The sequence below is a fragment of the Vespula pensylvanica genome, chromosome 1 (genome assembly GCF_014466175.1).
Source record: "Vespula pensylvanica isolate Volc-1 chromosome 1, ASM1446617v1, whole genome shotgun sequence".
In the NCBI taxonomy this organism is placed as follows: domain Eukaryota; kingdom Metazoa; phylum Arthropoda; class Insecta; order Hymenoptera; family Vespidae; genus Vespula; species Vespula pensylvanica.
The window spans coordinates 12,973,533-12,990,383 of record NC_057685.1 but is presented as its reverse complement, the minus strand read 5'-3'; the positions used below and the strand labels follow the sequence as shown (position 1 = coordinate 12,990,383).

Here is a 16,851-nt window from a genome sequence, read left to right as displayed (position 1 = left end):
TACATATGTCAAATGGAAATATTACAATTGTTGTGATCTTGACATTTTACCGAATCTATATTCATCTTTTAAGTGCAACGAGTTAATATTAGTTTGTAATATATCTAATTTTTATAAAATGTTTATAGGGTGTACATAGTAATCATTAATGTGTTTTATTTTCAATTTCATCATATTTTCTCGCGTTTATCGGGTAGGTACGTCGATATCAAACGGATTCATAAATTTTCGTCTAATCTTGATAGATTAGACAAAAATTTTGATTCGTTTTAATTAAGATTTTGTTTTTTCCAATTTGTAATAATTATTATTGTATATGTAATAATGATAATTCTATATAATTTATTCTAAAATATTTGGCATTAGTAGTAGAGTCATAGCCCGCGGGTCTTCGTACGCAGCAACTTCCAAGTAGTGAGACCTGGAAATCGATATTACCTGCGATATATGATAAATGTAAATAACGCAAGTCGAGCTAATGGCTGCATTTAAATTCAATCAAAATTTATTACATTCTATGATGATCTTTCCCATTTTTACATATTGTCCATTTCTTGTTTCTCAATGGAGATAGATTATTTTATTATTTAATATGTTCATTATTACATATCTACATTATATAAATTATATATATTACTTCTTCGAAAAAAAGTATGTCATAGAATACTTTTTTTTGAGAGTAATTCATGTATAAAAATAAGAATTTTCTAACAATTCAAAAACCTTTATCTTTAAGATGAAATTTTATTCACCAAAGTCGGTCTAGAATTAGTTCTCATTATGGCATAAATCATCATAAAACCAGGGGTGATGAATAATAAATTCGTAATGTTATTATTAAAGAAAAGATAGAAAAACAAACAAAATTTTATTTTATAAATAGATAAAATATTTTTTAAATCTTTAATAACTTAGCATATGTATAGACATATATATATATTTTTTTATACACATATAAAAGCGAGTATTAAAGTTATGATTATTAAATTCATATGTGATTCAAATTTTTATCCAAATCTTTATAATGCAGCTGGACCAACTCGAGATGTTGTAGAAACAGGAGACACAGGACTTCCATGGACTTCTAAATCAAATTCAGAATTGGATAATGATCCTCTCATAACTCTATTCCATCTATCTGCACTTTCATTACTTAAAACATATTGTTGAGGTTCTTCTGTACTCGTGTGTGGTTGTACACTTGCACGCAATGCTTCTTGATGTATAATAATTTCATTAGTAATGTATGCTTCACGGCGTATCTTATCTCGTAGTTTTGGACTGATATCAGGAATGCACCAACGTACAAGAATCATAACCAAGGCTACTATATTCTGGAAATAATACAAATTACTTATATGTAATATGGCATAATTAATTTTATAGTTATTTGTAATTTATTGTTATTAATAATATCTTGTTATTAATATTTAATTAAAAAAAAAATTTGATTGGTCTATTCTACAGACATAATAAGTATACCTCAAATACTACAATGAAAGCTAATCTGGCTGCTAAGATATGCCAAAATGTAATGGTATACTGGTACTTATTTTTTGACCATGGTGGTTCCCTAAAATCTGGATATCTACAGATTTCCACTGTTCGTTGATTATTTACGCTCATCGGTTGAGTATTATTTTCGAAATCACTGATATTAAATTTTGCTAAAGAATAATCTAAAAAGCCTTCTAAACTGTATTTATCAGAAATTGACATTAGGTAAACTAAACGTGGTATAAAATTAGATGTGAAAGCTATGATGAATCCCTGAAATCAGATTGTTAGAAGATTTATAACAAATTTTTTTATACAAGTTAAGATACATTATGAAAATTCGAATACTTACATTAGTTATGACTGATATTTTAGAAATTGAATCAAGAATTCTGTACCATATACCGATATCTGTAACACGTTGCCCAACGGGTCGGCGAAACATTACTAATAATTTTTTCGCATCTAATCGCATTTCAAGAACATTATTTAATAAAGCGAAAAACGGTGCCAGTGGAAAGGCAGCAACAAAAATAGTAACAAATCCATATTGCAATACTAAAATGGAAATATTTTTAAATAGTAGAATTAGAAGAAGTTTTATCAAATTTATTTTAACAAATTTGTAATTCTTGTTAGGAATTCATTAAGATATAATCGATCATATATATACACATATATATATATATATATATTACCCATCTCCAAATATTCAGGAAATAAACTTCTAGGTCCAAATTGTACTAATTTATAATCTTTAATCCATTGAGGGTCTTTCTTAAAACCATTTTTTTCTTCTTTCGTGACTTTTCGAGCACCAACATGAACTTTTAAAGTGTTCAACCATTTAAAAAATAATGGATATAACATTTCTAAAATTGTATTCATTGCTTGTTTTCCAATCATAATAATACTAAGTTGAATACATAATTCCATAAGACAACCACCAGGACCACATTCTTCTTGTCGAAAATGAAAAAAACGATTATAATTTCCTGGGTATCCAACAAATTTTCCTTTGAAAAATGCGATATAGAATATTGAAGCATAATAATTCACAAATTCGAGCAAATATATTTTTAAAGTCAAACTGTCATCAAACTCAGTTTGTGTACGAAGGAGTTCGATCTAAAATAATAAATGTTATTATTAACTAATGTATTAAAAAAAAAAAAGAAAAAAAATTGATTTATTACCTCTGTTAAATATTCTGCTAACCAAACATACACCCAATTAAATACTATAATGCATCCTAAATTAATAGTAGCCGCAGTCGCAGTTGTAAATAATATAGCATAACTAGTAACCATAGGATGACCATAAAAACTTAGTGCAGTTAAAACAGACATTCTGTATAGGACTACTCCTAGTACAGCAGCCATTGCTACTGCTATCTGCAAGTGATACGATTAAATGACAGTTTGTGTTGTTATGTAATTTAAAGTTTAAAAATATATATTAAGTAAATATACTAGTAATAAAATAACGGAGAAGCTAAGAATTTTGGCAGGAAGTTTCATTTTCCAATATGGAACTTTTGGTTCTTCTGCATTTGTAATAATATTGAGAGATTTTTTTTTAATATGTGCAAGTCTTGCTAAGTATAATGGTCTAGGATGTTCTTCTTGAGCATCTAAACTTGTTATATCCCATCTATGAGTTATTTCGGCTGAATATTTCTTCCAAAGTTCCAAAAATAAAGTGGCTATAATTATGATACTATTAATATATTTCCATAAAAATGATTTTTTAGATAATTTAAGATTATTTTACCCCATAATGACATAAATACAGCGAAAAAGACAGTAGAAGGATTGTCAAATAAGTATGTTATTCTAGCATGTAAACATGTTTCTTTGAGATCCCAATATCCACAAAAATGATCACATAATGGACACATATCAATAGTACCATTGCCATTACATATATCTTCACTAGGTTCATTAGAATATAAGGTAGCACAACTGTATATAAAACAAAGGAGCCCAACTATACTAGCTGGTATTAACATGTGTGTATAAAATCCCAACCAAGCAAAATATAATCCGATTTTTACTCCAAAATATTCTTTTACATAGTCCAATGGTTGATAATGAAGACATTTTTTTACACTAGCCCATTCAGTGTACAAAAGATATCGCATAGAATCCTCAGTATGAAGATTACCCTATGAATAATAAATAATTTCCTTAAAATAAAAATATTTTTAAAAATATATATTTTATAAAATTTAACATACGTACAAAGAAACATTTAAAATTGTTATTATATTTCTTCTTAATTTTGATTATTGCTTATAAGCAAATACCATCCATGGTAATAGCTAATTTGTTGATTCTTTATGCCATATTATTTGTTAATGAAAAAACTAACTCTGGACTTAAAAATTTAACTTATTGACATTGTCATGTTGTTAGTAGTGAAAAATTGAGAATACAACTTACATCATGTAATGGATATGCTGCCACATATGATCTTTCAGAAATAAGTCGTTCAATACCAAATGCAAAATCGTCATTCTTGGTTTTAGCAAATCGTGTTCTATCCAAAATAAATTGGACTATTCTTGATCGTATTGCAGAAGTAAAAAAGTTAGGAGAATCTAAATCAAATAAGTATTCTTTATCTCGACTATATATGGCAGTAAATTTATGCTTAATCGCTGGAAAAATAGTTGTATCAACATAATAATGTTTCATAATTCTTTTAAAAAACGAATTTACTTCATTGATTATAACATTATTATGTGTTGGAGGATTTACTAATTCGGGTATTTCTTTCATTGGAAGTCTAAGTTTTAATATTTCTGCATATCGCCGTAGGACTTCCCGAGGGGCATGAATTTTTATGAAATGCAAACCATTTGCTTCTACCGGTTCATACTCTAATTCTAAACCTTCTTTTTGTAGATTTGTCTCAAATACCTACAAATAACATTATATATTAGTAGAACATGTTGTGTATAACTTAATTTAAATTCAAATAATAGTCCAATACCCGTCTATGTTCCACACTACGATATGTTTTCGCTTCTCCATCAAAGTCATCCCAAACCAGTACAAAATCAACAGAACGAATCTTATCCTTAAAGAATAAACTAAATCTTGTAGAACTATCGGATTGCTGTAAAGGAAATTAAAAATATTAATGGTGAATAATGAAAAATAAATAAGGATAAAAAATTAGTAAAAAATATGTACTGTATCAATAAGAACATACATTTATCTCGCTACAGCTTCCATTCATAATAGCCTCATTAGTTTCGTTATCAACAGGCAATATATCATCATCATCATTCAAGGAACCATTGTTTTGAGGTGATGTTCGGCTGTATAAACTGTTCATACTTATGGCATCTTCATATAATGTATTTCTGGGACTACGATATATAGTTTGTTGTGATCCATAATTTAAATTGTCTTGTAGTGAATGATAAACGCTTAATGCTGGAGTATGACTTTCGCATTGTTGTGTCAGTTTCATAAAAACTTCATCTTCTTCTTCCATATTTTATTAAAAAGATTGGAATGAAAACTTTCTTTTTAAGTTAAGCAGCTTTTACATCATATAAAAATAAAAATAAGCCATTTATTTCTTATTCTATTGAATTTATTATATTTCTATTCTATTATCATTATTTTATGAAAAAAGATTTAGATCGTTATATTTTAGAAAATATATATAATTATAACTTTTAGAAAAAAATTATTATACCACAATTACAATTTACTCGTGGCCAAAGATTTATAAAAAATAAATCTTAATAGAATCATAAAATAATTTTGTATTAATGTTTATATGTACACGTATATATATATTTTTTTCATCAAAACAGAATAAATATACTAATATATTTTGCAAATTTAATGGAACAAGGTTTTATTAATTTTTATATCCAAAATCTAACACCTAGCATATGATCTTACATTGCATTTTAAATATTATAAGTCTTTTGTAAAATGAATAATTCTGGCTTATATTCTTTTGCTTGCCCATCAGAGATATATAACATTAAAGTATAAAGAAATGTTTTATTTTATAATGAAAATGTTATATGTAGAATATTTGAAATTTATATTACATTAATCAATATATAATTTACAAAGATTGTTATATCATTTTCGTTAGAATAACCATAAATTGATATTATGTGTACTTACCAAGATGATAACAAGAAATTTAAAAATTTATATGAATTAAAATTATTAATGAATCCTCTACACTAGTCATCATTTTCAAATGTATATGCCTAATACACGTGCCACATTATTAGGGTTATGTTACAAAGCATCCGATCATTTTAAGTACATTTTGACAAAAAAGGTCTCATTAAATTTGTTCGGACGTCATAGATATGATCTCACGTCCAATCTTCTATTGGATATATAAAATTACTGTGGAGGGGAAAAAACCTGTCACAACGTAAGGATTTTGTACCATTATAATTTAGATTAAATTCAATTTCTTGGCGGTAAACATTTAGAACTATCTTCACGTTTTATATCATTAATCAAAAATAAGGAAAAATATAAAATTTTAACTGTCCATGTATGTAATAATTTGTTCTCGATCTCGAGTATATAAACGGTGACACTTTAAAATAAAATTACATATCATTATATACTTATAAAAATAGACACATTTTCACTTTTATCGTATTGTAACCTCAATGTACATAGGAGTCAAGCATGTGTAGTAATGTGAAATTGAATATATGTATTGTTAATTAATGAAATAAATTTGTATTAATAATAATATTAATATTAGATTTACATTTTGATCGAATCTGACAAGAAAATAATACTACAATTAAAGATGTGGAATTGTACAGAACTAAAACGTTCTGTTAACCTATTAAAATCAATATTAAGTTCTACAATAAGGTCAAAGCACAATTGGATAATTTACTTGTCCAAGAATAATATTTCACATTGTATTAAAACCTATGGAGTACTATTACCATTGCGATATAATAATGTACCTATTGAACAATGCTATTGTTTTAATAAGTTTGAAAATGTTAAGCTATTTTCTACAACAGTTGTATTAGCCAAAAGTAAAGATCGTGGAAAAGATAAGAAGAAACTTACACATAAAAAAAATATAGATCTCCGTGAGATGGAAGATGTAATAAATGTTGAAAAATTAACATCGCAACTTGAGAAAACAATGGATAGGTTAAAAGAGAATTATATAAAAAATGTATCACTGAGGTCTGCTGCTGGAGCAATCGAAGAATTACCAGTTGCACTTGATGGAACACAATATTTACTTCAAGAACTTGTGCAAATTACTAGAACATCTAAATTGGTTACACTGAATGCAAGTGCATTTCCTCAATATATTCCTAATATCATTCAAGTTCTCTCTAAAAATCAAATGAATTTGAATCCACAGCAGGATGGTACTGTTATATATATTCCTATTCCTAAGTAAGTTTCTAAATCTTTACATTTTGTTATATGTTACATATTTTATATATATATATATATATATGATATATAATATATATGTTATATATACTTTTTAATTTTAAAACTTACAGAGTGACAAAAGAGTATAGAGAGAATTTGTCAAAGAGTGCAAAGTCTTTTTTTATCAAGTGTCGAGATGATATCAAGGATATACGTACTCAGTATATAAAAAAAGTTAAAAATGTAGACAAATTACCACAAGATGTAAGCTTAAGAGTTCAAGGATACATAGAAGTTTTCACAAATCAATATATTGAAAAAGCTGAAAAAATTCTAGAAACAAAACAAAAAGAATTAATGGGTGATTAACAATAATTTAATAGAGTTATATCAATAATAAAGTTATGTATATATTTATCATATTGTGTTTCTAATGGAATTATGTATACATGCTATAGCTACATTAGAATTTTTTATAGAAAATAAAATACTCTTATTTTATGCATTTAAAATTTTATCTTTTTAATTTATCATTTTAAAACTTGCCATCCTAAATAACTCTTGATTTTAAATAATTTTCATTTTGAAGAAATATATTAACTTATGTAATGAGGGAAAGATTTAAAACCAATATTGATAAAATTTTATGTTCTACTTCTTCTATCTCAACTATCCCTACTTTGACATTTTAAATGACACTTCCTATTTTAATATACGTAATATTTACATCATTTTAAAAATAAAAAAAAATCTGTTCCTGATCATGTTAAAAAAAATGTGAATTTGACTGATCGGTTTATGAAATAAATTAATTTGTATTATAAGCAAAAATTGGCTGATGTCAACAAACTTCTGATTTTCCAGTATTTATATCATTAACTTTTTACTCAACAAGAAATTACTTACAAATTTGTACAAGTTTTTGAGAAATTTTTAGTAACCGAACTCATTAAGTCATCTTTAAAGCGAAAGACTCATTAGTTTAATATCTAATAGTGGAAAATTTCAAAAAATTGATTCCACATGAAACAAGATAAATAAGAGAAATATTCTGGATGAAATTTCATAGATTTAAATATTAGTACCATTTCCTCCTAATGAAACATTTCGGAAAATCCGCTGAGTTCGAAAATAAAATGTATTATCGTTTAATCGATAACAAAGCACTTTAAACATTTTTATATTATAAAAATTATATTTTATAATTTTTAGCTTTATCTCATAAATGAATCAATCAAATTTAATTTTTTAACATGTTTTACTTTTAGAATAATAGATCACAAGGTAGTCATTTAAAATTTCAAAGTTATAGGTGGAATAGAACATGAAGTTCTATCAATACTGGTTTTAAATTTCCCTTTCAATATCTAAATTGACGTATATTTTTTTTCAAAATCAAGATTACTTAAAATCGGAAGTTATTTAGAGTGGCAAATTTTTAAAAGAAAGCACTATGTGATCCATTATTTATATATATATATATATATATATATATATATATATATATATATATATGAAGTATTATGTCTATAAATTTAAAAAATAATTTATTTTACGATATAATATTAATGCTTTATTTTATGACATAACAAAATCAGAATAATTTAATTTATATTATAAATCTTTATTTGTTTTACAAATTAATATTTATATTACATATTATGTGACAATTTTATTGTCGGTGTAATTGTTACCGCTATGATTTCGTATGTAATTTAAAAGTCCTTTGCACAAAATCGTTGCAGCTTTTATTAATGTATTTTTAAGATGAAAAGCAATGCTAAGTCTTAAAAAGTTTTTAGCTTCACCAGTATATGAAAATCGTATACCTGGTATTGCCGAGACTCTATATTCCTTTTGACACCATTTAATGAAAGCCGCAGCATCGATATCTGGATAACAAAATTTATATAAATATTAGATAAAACTTAAAAAAGAATTTATAAAGCATGTGTTTACCTGGTGGAAGATGAATCCAGACAAAGTAACCACCTTTCGGTCGGTTGTAGGAACAACAACTTGGGAGATAACGATCCAAAGTTTCACAAAGTGCATTTAATCTTTCCTAGAAAGAAAAAATTTACTTTTTTTCTTAAAAAAGAAATTATTCGATGATTTGAATAATTATTGTAATTTTAATCATAATTCTTATTATAGTCCATGGTACCTTATATGTTTCAATAAGCATATTCAAGTGTTTATCTTCAATTTTTTCTTGTAGTAAACTGGTAATTAAGCCGGAGACGTAGTGATTCGTAGCACCACCGCTGCACAATATACCTCTATAGAATGTAAACATTATTAAGAATATTTTTTTGCAACTAATTTTGAAAAGGAATATATTACATACGAAGTTTTAAAGATATGAGCTATTCGTGGACTACTTTCTATCCATCCAAATCTGATTGCTGGCGATAGTATTTTAGAAAAAGATCCATTGGATATTACGTTACCACCTTTATAATTAGGTTCGCTTGGATCATCATAAAAAAATAATCGATGTGGTGGAAATCCGTCTTCATAATGTAGTAAATTATAAACATCCTCGGCAACGATCAGTATAGAATTATTTCGAGCTATTTCAACTAAACGTTTGCAACTATCTAGAAAAAAGTAACATTTATTTTAAAGAGATATTTTTTAATATATCGATAGAAGGTCAGAATAATTTATTTACCAGGTGGTAGAACCATTCCCGTTGGATTATGATACGTCGGTATGGTGTAAAACATAGCCCAGAATATTTTTTGATTATTTAAATAAAATTCGCCTTTCTTTATTTTGGAAATAATTTTTTCGAATGCATCCAGATCTACTACGTCGTTTTTCATTGGTACTATATAAAAATAATATAAGTTATAAAATCGATACAAAATTAAATTGAATGTTAAAGATACATTCGATTTATACTATATCCAAATACATACCAGTTACAATTTTCATTAACGGAAATTGTTTGAAGGCATCTAATGCTATCATATATGTGACTTCTTCGACAAATATAATACCGTTTGGCGATATAATACTTGTTATTGAAAGTTGAAGCCCGTGCGTTGCTCCGCACGTTAAAATCAAATGTTCTCTTTTAACAGGATCGCCATATCGTCTGCTTAAAAATTTTGCTAATTCTTCACGACATTCCCATAATCCTGGCGTAATTCCGTATTGAAAAAGATAGAATTTTCCTTCCTTTTTTTCTTCGTCCTACGATGAAAAATATTACTTAAAATTTGAGAATAAAATTTTGGATTAATTATACTGTGTAAAGTAGGACATTATGTTTCACCATTCTATGAACGGTTGCATTCGATAGTATGTCTGTGCATTGCTTAAGCAGGTCGGGCCCAGGTGCACCGACCGACATATTAATCGCTTCTTTATTGTAAACATTGAATATCGGATCACCATCGAAAAGATGTCTCAAATACGGATCTTGTACACCTTCCATAGTAAAGTTTCTATAAAATATCAAATATATATGTGTGCGTATGTGTGTGTATCAAGAATGGCCACGCTTAACAGTCTCTATATTATTTAGAAGAACCATATTTAAGAATATAATTCAATGTATTTAAATATGTTTGGTCATGTGTAAAATATATATTATGTTCACTGATCGAATATTAATTATTACAAACAAATATAATTCATGACGATTTATATATCAAATAATGCAGTCTGTAACAAATATATAACATAATGCACAATAATGTTTTTATCTTGTGAAGTATTTGAATTTATCTATGAAGTATTCGAAAAAAAATATTTATTCTCTATTAATTATATCGTAACTGTATGTATCGTAAAACAGACGATAATCGTGATCGATAATCAATAAGAAAACTACTATCATGACTTACAAAATCAAAACAATATGGTAACATCATGTGTCAAAACAAATTATTTCTATTAGACGAGTATACATTTTTTTGGAGCAATTTTATTAGAATACGATTTTTAAAATAAATGATATCATTTTTGTATCGTTTTAAATCAATAAATTATTTAGCTATAATTATAATATTAGAGCTCGATTTATGATACGTTTATTTATATTTTTTCAGAGATATAGATAAAAGAAATTATATATATATATATATATATATATATATATATATATTACTTATATTTTTACTTACACGATTACTGTTACAAAGATTGACTTATTTTTTACTTTATCGGTAAAAGTTCACTATATCGATATGTGTATATATATATACACAAACATATACACACATGTATATAACAACATGAACATCGCACGGCTCGTGCGCAACTGACGAATGTAAGATTGAAATAATAAAGAGAAATAGCTCACGCTAATCATTGCATAACATTCTTCTCTTCCTCCCACTTATTCATTTTCCTCCTCTTTTTCTTTTTATATGCTATAGTTTCGTGCATATTCAGGAATTGTCTGCTATCTATATTACGTCCACGGTGAAAACGATAAAGCATTTCGTCCGGTTTGGTCAGATCTCGTGCCGATGGAATGCCCATTTTACCCCTTCCACGTCGACGAACAGCGGCAAACAGTCAGCAGAGGGATCTCAGGCGTATAGATTTACTTAGTTCATTTACAGAGAGTAGATTGTGCGCCGGGGTCCAAGAGTATAGTAATGATGCATACGATACTGAGTTACATTCTCGACTTTATCCATTCGATCCCCACTCTGCCTAAAGTTGCGTTAACATGGTCGTTCTCTTCGTGTATGCAACACATGTCATACTTCAAAGATACATAGAATTTCCTTGAAAATAAGGAAAAAGAAGTAACTGTATAATATCCGCGAATACTCGATAATATGAAATGTAAAAATATTCAACAGATTTAAATGAAATTCACATATTCTACGTGATAAATATTCATAGTTCAAAAGAAACAAAATACGCTTAATCATTGTTATATGGATATTATATCAAAAAAATATTATCTCTGATGATAGAAGTTAACGATTTAATTGGTTGACACAGAAACTATCAATAATTTAAGAATTTCGTTTTCTTTATTACAATATTTCGATATACAATGATAATAATATAAAGATCTATAAATTCTATCTCCACAACCGAATGGCAAATGTAACTTTTCGTTAACGCTATTAGTCCTCACCGGCCGTTCATAATAATGTACAGTTTTTTTTCCAGTTTTTTGTAGCGCTCAATTACACTTCGGTTTTCGCTTAAGATCGAAGAAACGAGGAAGGAAGGAGGATGAGTAGGAAGATGAGAGGAAGAGAGAGGGAGGAAGAGGGTGAGGAGAAAGAGAGGCAGAGGGAAATATAAGATAAATGAAAATAAAGATACTAAATAAAATGAATATGATAATGATAGAGGAAATAAAAAAGGAAGAAGAATGAGTAGGAAGATGAGAGGAAAATATAGAGAAAGAGAGATAGAGAGGAATATGCGAGATAAATGAAAATAAAGATACTAAATAAAATGAATATGATAATGACAGAGGAAAAAATGAGGAAGAAAGATATGAGAGAAGTGACAATAAAGATTCTAAATAAAACGAGCGTGAGAACGATAGAGATCTTTAGAAGAAACAAAATCTTTTACAAACAACGCTTATTTTCTCTTTCTTCGATTCTTCTGTTATTCAGCGCGGCGCGATGATCTATATATTACAAAATGAATGTTATCAATAATAATTAGTAACGCTTAAACGTAATATACACAATTCGCACTTGCGCTCCGTCTCCTCTATCCTCTTTACATTGTTTATTATCGTATATAAGACATCGTGTTACGCGTAGCAAGATTGTATGCACACAATTTGTTTTGTCTTTTGTTTTTGCTTTACAATAACGATATAGAAATTGATAATATTTTCTTTTTCGCCTTATCTTAAAGATTACATTTGTTTTTATATTTTTTTTATTTTTTTATCACAGAAATAACACGTACCGATCAAAGATCTCGTTTAATCTCGCAAGCATCAATCTCGCATACGCGTATATCGATTCATAATAAATGTATCGGGTGGCCGAGAAAGAGGCCTCGTTTCTTTGAAAAATTTTTCTTTTTAAATACATACATAGGTCATAGATCCATTTAAATCATCCCTTCTTTTCTTTCCTGTACAAACATGGCACATCCTACCCTAATGTTACACGGTGCGTCACTGTATAACTATATTTTTATACAGCCCGTTTCGATTTAGGCAATAAAACTACGTATGCTTCTTTTTCAAGTACTTCCAACTTCTATCGTCGTAGAAGTTTTCACTTAGAATACTAATCGCTAATTTATTTACAATCGTATTTCGTATAAAAATCGAAATCATCATGTGAATTCGATTTAGCTCAATTTGATTGAGCTTTTGAAAAAGGAAAGAAAAAAAAAAAAGAGAAAGAAAAAAACAATAGCATAACAAAAGCATCGAAAGAGATCGTCCAAACAAACAATGCATGTTCAGACTAAGAAAAAGAAAATGATATAAAATTTTTAAGTAGAGACACGATAATATTATTTAAGGGAAATTTATGTTGATGACGGTTTTCGCTTTTTCTGTATCTCACTCTTTAATAGTTTGTCCGAGGAGATCGTACTAAGATAAAAAAATAACAAAAAAGGAGCGAAAAAAAGAAATAAGGGTAGCCGTCGCGATATTTAAGTGTTCCCAAGGTAAAATAGAATGTCTTTTTTTATCACAGTCAGCGGCTAACCGCACGATACTCCATTATGGGTAATCCAAGCGTTCATGGATCTTTTTGGATCCCAAAAATAGGTTTGCTCGCGTAATAGTATATTCAAAATTATCGATATCTCTAAAAGGTCAGTCATTGAGGGAAGGTTGTACCTATCTAAGAACGAGATTGTCGAATCGTCGTGTCATACTATTATATAGAGATAGATGTTTTCGATCGATCAAGCATTTCAATTATTATTAGAACGATATGGAATTTTTCAAAGTGAAAGGAAAGAGAAACGATTATGTATTGTTCGTGCAGCCTTATTTCGTTACCTTACGCCAAAGCTCTCTAAACTTTCAATAAATCTTACAGATTTGTAGGTAACAATTTATTTACAAGCCATGGCAAATGGCACATTAAGAAAAACGTTTGCACTATATATTCGCTTGAACGCGGATAACGCATAGTAATATGTGCTTTCGCTCGTTTTATGTGGCGTCGTCCGATTTATCCTACGTTCTATCATTCTGTTTTTCAATCGAACATCTTTCACAGTTCTCGTATCATACGACTTAAGTCTAATCACAATCGAGCGCGGCACTTGAACGAAGCGTCCTTTGTAAGTACTGTAAGACATACTCATTCGAGTAATAGTCCTTTGGATACGAATATGTATTTCCCGCGACATTCGACTTTTATTCTCCGACCGTTTACAAACGAAATGCACACATTCGATTTCGTACGTAAATCTTATTCGTCGATTTCTCCACGAAGTCACGAAACTTATTGTTCTCCCGCATAAGTTTTAATACAATCACGATTTGAGTACAATCAAACGGTTGTCTCGTTTTTCCTAAAAGGTTTTAGCGGTTGTAATTCGCGTTCAAGTCTATCGAAATCATTGTAATATTCGTGATCCGATTCCTCTTCGGAACTTCTTTGCCGAACTTGAGAACCAAATGCTCCGTTCGTTAAGACCTTTTCCAAATCCGGCGTCGGAATTCCTAGAGTTTGAGGCGTCAGAGGTCCTTCATCTTGCGACATTATATATTCTGGATTATCTAACGATGTTTTCCCTTGGATCGTCAAGAACTCTGGATATTTTCGATAACCATTGTTCACTCGTTTTGATTCTGAGTCTAAAATACAAATCCGATTGATTAATATAATCATTGAACGATGAAAGAACGATTGAAATCAATTTCGAAATTTCCCACTCACCTGTAGGTTTTGTATCTCCTATTAGATCCATGTACTGAGTCGTATTGGTTGGAAGCTGTGGCGATGGCATTAAATAATCGTCTTCGTCTAACGGCAAATCTAATTTAAGATTGCCTACTTGTGCTTGTTGGTGTGCCGTATTTACCTCGGTATCGAAACAGTCGTCTGTTACATCACAGTCTACGATAACGAAATTTTGTATATGTCGAAAATATAGAAATATATTAACATATGTACATAAATTTATGAATGTAAATACTTTTTTATTTTATTGAAAATACTAACCCCTGACAACGACCATTTTTAATGGATCGGAACAGTATCTCGAACTTGAACTATCAGAACCTACAACGTGCCCGCAATGTCCATTCGGATGAGCATAATGACCATGTTGTCCAGAATTTCCAGGTTCATGAGACGCACTTCCATTTCCGTGATTCGAATTATATCTCAACAATTCCCTATCCCAGTTTTGTTGATTTTGCGGTATTGGAGAATCTGCCGCGAGTGGCTTGCCATTTGGCCAGCATGTTTTAACAGGCGAATGTGGTGGAGAATCGGAAGTACTGGACACTGAAATACCAGGTGGTACAGGTGCTCTCGATTTTGGTTGAAGATATTCATCGGCATCTACTAATGCTTCGGGTCCATCCATAGCTGATGCGAGATTTCGAATCATTTCTTTTTCGTCCTAAAATGATAGAAAAGAATCGATAGAATTGCTTAGATAGAAGTCGATAGACCAATAAAATGATTACATTCTAACGATAATATATCTAAGATATTCTAAGATAATATATCGAACATACCTGTAAAGTATATGACGGTAACCTCATGTATTTGTCTCCTTTAATGGCAAGATATCGACCAGGATCCCTAGACATTTTAGCAAACTCTTCGGCTAGTTCTTTAAAACTAGGTCTAGACTCCGCATCCAACATCCAACACTTGATCATAATCATATAAACATCTATAGTACAGATAACAGGCTGTGGCAATCTTTCGCCTTTCTCCAACAATTCAGGAACATTTCTTGCCGGTACACTTTCGTAAGGTCTACCACCATAAGTGAGTACTTCCCAAATAGTAACACCAAATGCCCACACATCGGATTTGTGAGTAAAAACACGATGTTGTATACATTCTAATGCTAACCACTTTATCGGCATTTTCCCACCCGCTGCTTTATACTGTTCCTCGTTGATATCCAAAAGTTTCGCCAATCCAAAGTCCGTGATTTTCACACAATTTGGTGTCTGAACGAGTACGTTGCGTGCAGCCAGATCTCTATGAACCAGCCTCCTTTCCTCGAGATAGGCCATACCTCTTGCTATTTGGGTACACCAATTTAACAAAGCCTTCGAGCCTATCTTATCTTTATATCTTCGCACGAAGTCCAACAGACAGCCTAATGGCATTAATTGTGTTACTAACATCATCTGTGACGTCATACAAACAGCCAGCAATTGTAACAGGTTTGGATGTTCGACACTAGCCATGATGTATGCTTCATCGAGAAATTCTTTCGAAGTATTCGTGCCTGTACCATCGTGCAAAACTTTTATGGCGACTGGAATTTTCACGTTTTCTCCTTCCGGAACCCAAACACCTTTATAGACGTTACCAAAAGCTCCGTAACCTAAAATGCCACCCTTTCTCATTTCTTCTTCTTTGATTATACGTAACTTCGCCAAGTTTGGCTTTACACCTGTTGGTCGAAGCGGTTCGTTGTCATCCAAGCCTGTTAACGCCATTGTCATTTTTACGGTATTCTCTTTAGCTTTCGCATGCATACGCCATTGATAGGTGATTATCGATGCCACTACAACGAATACCACTATGAAAACGACAGTACCGGCAACGATAGCAGGCCGAAGTTCGTTTTCTATTTGAAAGCCAGGACTGATGATTTCTAAGGAACAGTAGGGTTCATTATCTTGAGGGAAGATTTTATGTGGATATTCCGGTGGACAAGTTTCGGTACAATTGAAGGATGTTGAATTATCGTTCGGATCGCCATCCTATAATTCGATTTAATTAATAGATGGAACAAAAAACGAATCATTAGAATAATAAAT

The 16,851-nt window shown here is 29.7% G+C and overlaps 4 protein-coding genes across 12 annotated transcripts in view; 1 reads left to right on the top strand and 3 right to left on the bottom strand.

Moving 5' to 3' along the window:
* Positions 1-908: 908 nt before the first annotated feature.
* On the bottom strand, positions 909-5,863 carry LOC122627765 (anoctamin-1). 5 transcript variants are annotated; one of them, XM_043809267.1, is made up of 12 exons: positions 5,658-5,863; positions 4,717-5,052; positions 4,495-4,620; positions 3,942-4,421; positions 3,271-3,664; positions 2,970-3,202; positions 2,694-2,891; positions 2,196-2,625; positions 1,850-2,055; positions 1,483-1,770; positions 1,154-1,334; positions 909-1,084 (listed from the first exon to the last, which is right to left on the bottom strand). In XM_043809267.1, exons 2-12 carry the CDS (start codon positions 5,002-5,004, stop codon positions 1,020-1,022), a joined length of 2,889 nt encoding a protein of 962 aa, XP_043665202.1. In that variant the 5' UTR covers positions 5,005-5,052; positions 5,658-5,863; the 3' UTR covers positions 909-1,019. The 5 variants fall into 5 exon arrangements, with proteins under 5 accessions (XP_043665202.1, XP_043665174.1, XP_043665182.1 ...); XM_043809239.1 differs by having other exon boundaries at positions 910-1,334; XM_043809247.1 differs by having other exon boundaries at positions 910-1,334; positions 4,717-4,997.
* An 85-nt stretch (positions 5,864-5,948) lies between these two features.
* On the top strand, positions 5,949-7,416 carry LOC122627786 (ribosome-recycling factor, mitochondrial). The gene is made up of 2 exons (XM_043809289.1): positions 5,949-6,929; positions 7,043-7,416. The coding sequence occupies exons 1-2, from the start codon at positions 6,313-6,315 to the stop codon at positions 7,278-7,280; spliced, it is 855 nt and encodes a 284-aa protein (XP_043665224.1). The 5' UTR covers positions 5,949-6,312; the 3' UTR covers positions 7,281-7,416.
* Positions 7,417-8,514: 1,098 nt separating this feature from the next.
* Positions 8,515-11,425, bottom strand: LOC122629904 (2-aminoadipate transaminase-like). 2 transcript variants are annotated; one of them, XM_043813802.1, is made up of 8 exons: positions 11,230-11,425; positions 10,198-10,369; positions 9,839-10,115; positions 9,589-9,747; positions 9,262-9,514; positions 9,079-9,193; positions 8,871-8,976; positions 8,515-8,803 (listed from the first exon to the last, which is right to left on the bottom strand). In XM_043813802.1, the coding sequence occupies exons 2-8, from the start codon at positions 10,357-10,359 to the stop codon at positions 8,571-8,573; spliced, it is 1,305 nt and encodes a 434-aa protein (XP_043669737.1). In that variant the 5' UTR covers positions 10,360-10,369; positions 11,230-11,425; the 3' UTR covers positions 8,515-8,570. The 2 variants fall into 2 exon arrangements, with proteins under 2 accessions (XP_043669737.1, XP_043669729.1); XM_043813794.1 differs by lacking the exon at positions 11,230-11,425 and adding an exon at positions 11,051-11,207.
* Positions 11,426-12,439: 1,014 nt separating this feature from the next.
* The window catches only part of LOC122629427 (epidermal growth factor receptor), a 113,626-nt gene continuing 109,214 nt past the window's right edge, over positions 12,440-16,851 (bottom strand). For all 4 annotated transcript variants that reach the window (XM_043812821.1, XM_043812849.1, XM_043812831.1 and 1 more), the window contains 4 exons: positions 15,583-16,794; positions 15,059-15,464; positions 14,774-14,953; positions 12,440-14,691 (listed from right to left, as the gene is read on the bottom strand). In XM_043812821.1, coding sequence (XP_043668756.1) covers positions 14,384-14,691; positions 14,774-14,953; positions 15,059-15,464; positions 15,583-16,794 — 2,106 coding nt within the window. In that variant the 3' untranslated portion in view covers positions 12,440-14,383. The remainder of the gene's footprint in view (positions 14,692-14,773; positions 14,954-15,058; positions 15,465-15,582; positions 16,795-16,851) is intronic.